This window comes from Nannospalax galili, unplaced genomic scaffold (genome assembly GCF_000622305.1).
Source record: "Nannospalax galili isolate Female #2095 unplaced genomic scaffold, S.galili_v1.0 scaffold1082, whole genome shotgun sequence".
NCBI lineage: Eukaryota > Metazoa > Chordata > Mammalia > Rodentia > Spalacidae > Nannospalax > Nannospalax galili.
In genome coordinates, this window is record NW_008348580.1 from 3,196,601 (window position 1) to 3,204,963 (window position 8,363).

General features: G+C 39.2%; 1 protein-coding gene across 9 annotated transcripts in view; it reads right to left on the bottom strand.

The window, feature by feature from the left end:
• Adamtsl1 (ADAMTS like 1) overlaps positions 1-8,363 on the bottom strand; it is a 429,521-nt gene that overhangs the window by 342,775 nt on the left and 78,383 nt on the right. For all 9 annotated transcript variants that reach the window (XM_008845544.2, XM_029569590.1, XM_029569591.1 and 6 more), the window contains exon 3: positions 1,208-1,253. In XM_008845544.2, the coding sequence (XP_008843766.1) occupies positions 1,208-1,253 (46 nt within the window). The remainder of the gene's footprint in view (positions 1-1,207; positions 1,254-8,363) is intronic.

Below are 8,363 nucleotides of genomic sequence, written 5' to 3' on the forward strand. Positions count from 1 at the left end.
GACCTTATTCACCCTGTACTAGCACAGTGCATCATATAGGGGCCTTACTTACCCTGTACTAGCACAGTGCATCATGTAGGGACCTTACTTACCCTGTACTAAGTGCATCATGTAGGGACCTTATTCACCCTGTACACAGTGCATCATGTAGGGACCTTATTCACCCTGTACACAGTGCATCATGTAGGGACCTTATTCACCCTGTACACAGTGCATCATGTAGGGACCTTATTCACCCTGTACACAGTGCATCATGTAGGGACCTTATTCACCCTGTACACAGTGCATCATGTAGGGACCTTATTCACCCTGTACACAGTGCATCATGTAGGGACCTTATTCACCCTGTACACAGTGCATCATGTAGGGACCTTATTCACCCTGTACACAGTGCATCATGTAGGGACCTTATTCACCCTGTACACAGTGCATCATGTAGGGACCTTATTCACCCTGTACACAGTGCATCATGTAGGGACCTTATTCACCCTGTACACAGTGCATCATGTAGGGACCTTATTCACCCTGTACACAGTGCATCATGTAGGGACCTTATTCACCCTGTACACAGTGCATCATGTAGGGACCTTATTCACCCTGTACACAGTGCATCATGTAGGGACCTTATTCACCCTGTACACAGTGCATCATGTAGGGACCTTATTCACCCTGTACACAGTGCATCATGTAGGGACCTTATTCACAACCTTATTCACCCTGTACTAGCACAGTGCATTATGTAGGGACCTTATTCACCCTGTACACAGTGCATCATGTAGGGACCTTATTCACCCTGTACATAGTGCATCATGTAGGGCTTTGCATGTAGCTGACATTAAATATTTGTTAAACAAATGAAGGCATTCAGCAAACCTGAATCTGATTAACTAATATTTATTTCATGATTGTCCAAGTGTTTTCTTTCATCATTCCTCGGCCTCAATTCTCATGAGAGCTATATGTGAAGAGACAGAACAGGGAGGAATTGCGGTTTGCTTTGAAATTTAGTTTTAGTTTTAAACTGTTTGAATGATTAAAAGTTTATATTGAGGAACATTAAAAGTGATTATGTAATCAGTATAGTATGAGATAAATAACTCTTTGTGAACTATCAATGGGTTGGCTTCCTACTTGAGGTCCATGAACTTTTTAAGCTATCCCAAGGCCTAAAAAATACATAATCAAAAGCAAGGCAGCTCACACTTACCACATTACTGCATGTTCTGTAACGAATATTTCTTCCTTCACAGCTCCTAGATTATAAAAAAGAAAACAAGAAATCTCATTACTGTCCATGAAAGGCTGGGTTTTGTACTATTTCCTTATTTAAAAATTTCCTCTTAATACTAAGAAAAATCTTTGTTTTCTATTAAATAGATTCTTCAAGTTATTGCTGTTAACACTAACCTGAACAGATCTAATAAAGCTGTATGTATAAACTGATTTCTCTATAAAAGTTGAAACTAAACATTTGTCTTGATTTATAATTTTAAGAAATAAGTACCTAGTATTTAGTAAATCAAATAAACATTCGGGCAATGTTTTATGAAATATTTATATTAAGTGAACCCTATGCTCTTAATTATTCCTCACATATAACTAAAGAGATTATTTTTTTCAGTGAAAAACAGGGTTTTGGCCTTCAGGGAGGGTGGCTTTGTGAATCACTCCGGATTCCATGATCGAATATACTGGTCATCCTACCAAAAGCAATCTACAAATTCAATGCAATCTCTATCAAAATCTCATTTTTTTCTATAACTGAGTCCAGTGAATGCTCCCCTCGTGCTGCTTGCATTCATGTCGCAGTAGGGCCATGCGCTGGGACTTTAGTAACCCTGAAGAAAACCAACTCCCCCTCCCACAGCAGCTGCCAGTTGCCAAAATCTCCTCAGCTAGGGGTGGGCTTGGTGATCCCCCATTCATCCATGCTGAAATATTGACTGGCTTGACCTTGTGAAAGTCTTTTTCTTTCTTTCTTTTTTTATTGTGCAGGTAACCTTGGGCAGTCTTGTGCAGATCCCCACAGCTTCTTGAGTTCATGAGTACAATGTTCTTGTCCTGTCCAGGAGACAGGGTTTACCAATAATCCAAACTCTGAGTCTTACAGTCACTGCATCACCACTCACATTATTCTGAACCATTTTTCATAGTATTAAAAATATCTTAAAGGCACTATAGTTATAGCTGTATAACATTTCATCAAATGCTACAACAAAATTGGTATATCCCCTCCCCACCTTTATTTGTCATTTAAGTAATTTCATAGAATTTGATAAATAATAGTATGGCAAACTATCTCCATGTGTATGTTTTATCCAAGTTTCTGACTCTGTCTTTAAAATAGATAAGTTTCTAGAATGAGAATTTCTGCACTTGAGGGAATAAACTTTAGTAAGGCACTGGAAAATTACTGCCAAATTACATTCCATAAAGGTTGTGCTATTACATGCTTCTACCAGCAATCCATGGGAGTTTCCATTTTACTAAATTCTTAGGAGCAACAATAATTGATTTTTTTGCTAACACGTTCAATAATGACAACCCATGAGCCACAGCGCTCGCTCCTCAAGCTAACTCAAGCTTTTCAGAAAACAAGTCAATTTTGAGAAGAATTGCTTTGAATTTTGAGAGAACTGTTATACATGTAGTCAACAGTTATGGAATTTCAGATGTAATTTGAAGTTTGTTACAAGTATTTATTCAATTTTCTCAATTTGCAGAGCAATGGGCTAGCATTATTGCTGTACAGATGGGACTTTTTTTTTTAAAAGCTTGATACAGAGTTCCTTAAAGAGGCTTGTCAGAATCCCACAGGGGCTAAGTGGTAGAGCTGATTTGGCAGTTGGACCACCTGGCTTCAGAATCCACATTCACAATTACAATTTGCCAACACCTCCAACTCGGCAAACATTTGCAGAGCTCGTGTTATGCACTGGGGAATGAGCTTACTTTGAGAAATACAGAATAATGAATATGACTTGGCTTTTGCTTTAAAAAATTAATAATGAAATTTAGCATAAAAATGATGTATGACTATGATTGTGTTGTCGTAAGAATGCTAACAAAAACAAAATGTCATCTGAAAACACAATTACACAAAGGCTGCTTTAAGCCTAAAGACTTGACTTCAGCTAAATTAATTACCTTAATATGTAATAAAATTATAATTAGAAAAGGAAGGCATTAGAATACTACAAAAAGGGAGAGTCAGTAGATGAATATGGGGCAGGGGGTGGTCAGTGCTCAGCTAGCAATGAACTTGAAGCCAATGATCTTGATGTTCACCATTAGACAGGCCGCTGCCACCTTAGTAGATGACCCAAGCTGATACCACTGAAAGTTCAGCTCATATGAGGCACATCCATCATCTGATGCCAAGTTGGCCAAGCTGCTAAGTATGACTCTGGATTCTCATGACTGCTAAGAGGTAGTGAGTGCTGGCCATGTTGGCATGAGTGTGCTGGTCTATGTGACTAACAGTTCTAGGCCTTGTTCTAAAGCAGTAAACAGGCATCCCAAGACGACACATTAGTCTCCTGGGCCAAGCCATGCTGATTCTCCTCCCTCCTTCAAAAGAAGGATCTGTTCTTGATACTATTGCTGAAACTGAAAGTTTCCACATCTAAAATGCAAGTTAGGCTCCACATGATGGTTACTTTGCAAGGTAATGAATTCTGCAACTCTGTGACCTTAGGTGACATGCTACCATTGGGATTTGTTGAATATGAAGGGTACTTTTTTCTTCCCTCCCTCCCTCCCTCCCTTGCTCCCTTCTCTTTCTCTCATTCCTGCATCCCCCCACACACCCTTTCTTTTTCCTTGTTTTTGTTGTTTGGTTTTTGTTTTGTTGAGGCAGGGTCTTAGATTTTCTTCTTCTACTTGTGTGAACCCCTTGCCCTCTTGGGGTCTTAATTCACTCACCTGTCAGATGGCTTTAGGAGTCAATGCAAAAAGCTGATCTTTAATTGATAATGTCTCAAAGCTCTGTTCAAACACCAGCAATTATTACAACAGAGCCATCACTCACAGAATGAAACAAAGAAGGCAAGTAGGAAAATACCTGCCTCAATAAAGTTTCTTCGGAAGACTTTAAAGTATAATTTACTGGAATTCTTGTATATAGGAGATATAGCATACAATACAAAAGAGATTTAAATACTTTTAATTAGGACAAAGAGAAACAAAGAAAAAATGCTTGTTATATTTTCCAAAGAATATCCTGCAATCATCTAACATCTAATATGTTTTACAAATTATTTTTCTTTTACAATATCATATTACATTTTAGTTGAGTGCTTATTTAACTTGACAGAAATATGGCATTAAAGTGGCAGTGCTTAAGTTTGGCAAAGTGGTTATTATTATTACTATTATTATTTGTGTTACTGGGGATTGGGCTTAGGGTCTTGTACATCTCAGTTGAGCTGTATCTCTAGCCCTCGTAATGTGCTCATTATTGAAAGACATTGTCAAATCGTGGATGGAAAATTATAATAGAAATACTCAGCCCCAGTGTTTGCATATTATTTTTAATTTTCAAACAGCTGCAGTTTTATTATTCTCACTTAACAGATGAACAGATGAGGTCAAGAAAGTTGAGCAGGCTTAAAGCTACATTCATAGGAAATAGAACACCAGGGATTTGGAACCTGGGTTTGACTAATTCCAAATTATTTGAAACAACAACAAAAGGAGCAAGATGTGCCTGGGTGTGTAATGTTCTAACACTACACTAAATGTCTGGGAAGCGAGGAAGGGAGTTGGCCTGAGGCTTAGCTGTAACTTACTGTATCAGTTTATCAGCTGATTCTCCATTCTGGTAACTCTACTTCCTGTAAAACAAACTAGACATACACTGGACCATCTCCAATAGAAACACATTCATCAGTTAACATGCAACGTAGAACTGCGGTGCAGAGACGCTCACTTAAAAAATCAAATTTCTTGGGTTTGAATATAAATTTTATATAAGTAGTAAAGTTGACTACCCACCACAAGATCTAACTCCTGTTGAGTGTGAATTTCTTCACACAAGGCATTTATCTAGGCACAGAGCCTCCTCTGAGAATTAAATGAGGATTTTTTTCTCTTTCCTTTTTTAAAAAATTTGTTAATATAAAACAACTGGGAGGACTCCTTCATATTTAAGTGAATTAAAATTTACTTATGGAGATTAAAACCAGCAGAAATTTTAATCTAAATCGTTTCAGAAAAAGTTATAGCGTATGAACAGAGCAGGATTTCTAAGTCAGCGCATTCTCTCAACGCAAACTAAAATACAAGAATGTGGCGAGTTAAGTACCTACCGAGCCAGTTGTGAACTCAAAGCCTGGCTCAAGTAGAAAGAATATGTACAGACATTAGCATATGCTGCAACCCAAATTTGATTAGAAAGTTCCATATCTGTTTATCTCAGTGCTTCATTCGTAGCCTGTCAATTTGCACTTAAGTCCTCTCAAAAATGAAACTATCTCAATCACAAGCTATTATGTATGAATTAGTCAGTTTTAATTCCCTTGTAATGAGATTAGTGTAGACTCCAGGCAACTTTGTCTCTAACACATAACAAACCCTCTAGACTTTTCCAGTTCTTGAAATCCGGGTGTTATTTTACTTCAACCACCATAATTTAGCAGCCTTGGATGAGATGACAATGGTAAGACAGTGTCAGCCTCAGCAGGGGCTCATTCAGGCGTGGGCACTGCCTTCTCCTTCACCGGTGAGCAGCTCAGTCCTCAAGGGCCTGGAGCAAGTACTGTCCCTCCCTCTCCCAAGGAGCCAGTTGCTAGAGAACACCTGAGAGCACCATGCACCAGTACCAACCAGGAGAGTCAGGAAACCAGAAAGACCACAGCTCTCTGATGCAAAACCCCTGTTTTGCAAGTGTCTGTTTACTACTAAATTCCTTTATAAATAAAAATTTAACTAGCTGCCAGTAAATCTACCTTAGAAGTCAACTTTAAGCCATATAATCATGAAAAGAATTTCCTGAAATAGTCTTGTGACTAGCTTAGGACATATAGGTAACTGAGTTGTAAATTATGGGAAGCTATGGTTAGAATCCACCAATGAGAAAGTTGCTAAAAGGTTCTGTGTAATGCTCTATAAAACCTGCAAGCTAAACTGGCGGGTGCCCAGAATCTCAGAGCATTAGCCTATCTGGGACTCTAGCAATAAATAAAAGGTGAGCCCTCTAAGTCTCCGGGTAAAGTGCTTGGCATCTATGGCTCCGAAGAATTGGACGTATTCTAGTATGATTTTCTAGTCAGTACTTTACTAATATTAGTAGATATGAATTGCTTTTAACAAGCATTAAATGAAGGTACAGTTGATCTGAGTGGTGATCTTGGGCTTACCTCTCTCCACCTCACTGTGTACTTCCAGAAACTGCCTACTTCAAATAACAAGAAACTGGCTTATCAAATTCTCTATGATAAGTAACATATAATTTGGTAACACCTGCCTATGGAAAGCTGGTCTTAATTAGTGAAAGGTGTCTTTGATATTCTTCATAGCTAAACTAAGGTGTTTTTCCCCCCCATTTGTGGTTAAACCTCCTCCATTAAGAACAACAACACTCATGTTCAACAGATAATGCATCCTTCATACATACAATCAATAGCAGAAAAGTAGCTTTAATAAACAACAGGGCTGGAGAGATGGCTCAGTGGGTAAAGTGCTTGCTGTATAAGTATGAGGCCTGTCTTCAGATGGCCGGCATCCACACAAAAGTTGGAGGGAGTATAAGTTTTCTTCAGTACAAGACCCTGATAGGTTATCCAGTCTTAAAAGGTTAGCCCTAAACACACATACATACAAGCAACACTAAATGGACTCAGTAGGTTGCATACATATCTTTCTCCTCCTCTGTGTGTGTGTGTATGTATGTATGTATGTATGTATGTATATGTAACAATAATAATTGTATAAGAGGACATGAGTTTGTGAGGGAATGAGGGGGACATGGAGGGTTGGAGTCAGGAAACAGAGGTATAAAAATAATATAAATATAGTAATCATGTATGACATTCTCAAAAATTGTTTTAAGACAAAGGTAGCAGTGTGAGCCTATAACCCCAGTGCTGGGGTCACAGAGACCAGTAGGTCCCAGGGCTTGCTGCTGGTCAGCCAGTCTAACCAGTGGTGAACACCAGAGTGAGAGACCCAGTCTCAAAAATATGAGGTGGGGGGCAACAGCAGAAGAAGCTGATGTAGACTTTGACCTCAGAGCAAAAGGCATGTGCACCCACAGACATGCACACGCACACACACACACACACACACACACACACACACAACACAGAGGCATCGTGCACCCATACACTGCACACAGAAAACAAAATAAAGCACAAGAGGAAAGGAGATGGAGGTTCCCTGGTGCTCTGGGCCTTAAGCACACATAGAAACTATTTCTGTCTTTTAAGAATTCGGATGAAAGGTCCCTCAGTCCCACAGGATGCATATTTGTTTCCCATGGCCCGTTTTGCATGTGATATAGCACATGGCTTAAATGCACTGGCACTAAGGAGGCGAATTTTTTCTGAATAGATATATAAGCCAAACTATTGTGACAACTTGATAAATATAGCTTTTGAAAATGCTTTCTGGTATAAGAAGGTAAAGAAAGCACGGGGCCAGATGTCATCTGTCAGGTGAGCCGGCTGCTGACAGACTCAGCTCCAGGTCACACGAAGGCTTCACAACCTGCCAGCGGCTCCAAAGTGGCCTAATGAACCCAAAGTAGAGTCAGTCTTTTTCAAAGTAATTTAAAACCAACTGAGGGGCTAGTGGAGGCACAGATTAAATAAAATAAGATAGTGGCATAAATTAGGGCGTAAGCTTATAAGAACTGTTAAAAAATTTTGTGACCTCAGTGTTATATTTCAACATGTCTGCATTATAAAAGTGTACTGAATGTCTTGCCAACCTGGAGATGCTGGCCTTCGGAGAGGTTTGGGGGCAAAGAAAGAGAAAGGGAGAGAGAGCGTGAATTAAAACCCTATGAGGAGAGTAAATTAGATAAATATGGAAATTGTGTAGGTTCAGGAAAAACATTCTAGGGTGACACTCCCTATGTGAGCGCCTTTCACCCCCCAGGGAATTAAGAAAGGATCTCTGGATTTTTAGCAAATTCCTGAGCCCTAATTTAGGAGGCTGTAGAGCTGCCCAGTGAAAGCGTAGACACACAGGCAACTCTTCTACACTGAAGCCTTGAGTTTGCCCGGTGACGTTCTAATTGTTTTGTTTGCTATTATCAATGTTCGGTATGTTCGCAATCACCACTTGAACAATCATTGCCAATTTTTTTCCCAAACAAAATAATTTCCCAAATAATTTCAAGCCACAAATATATATATATA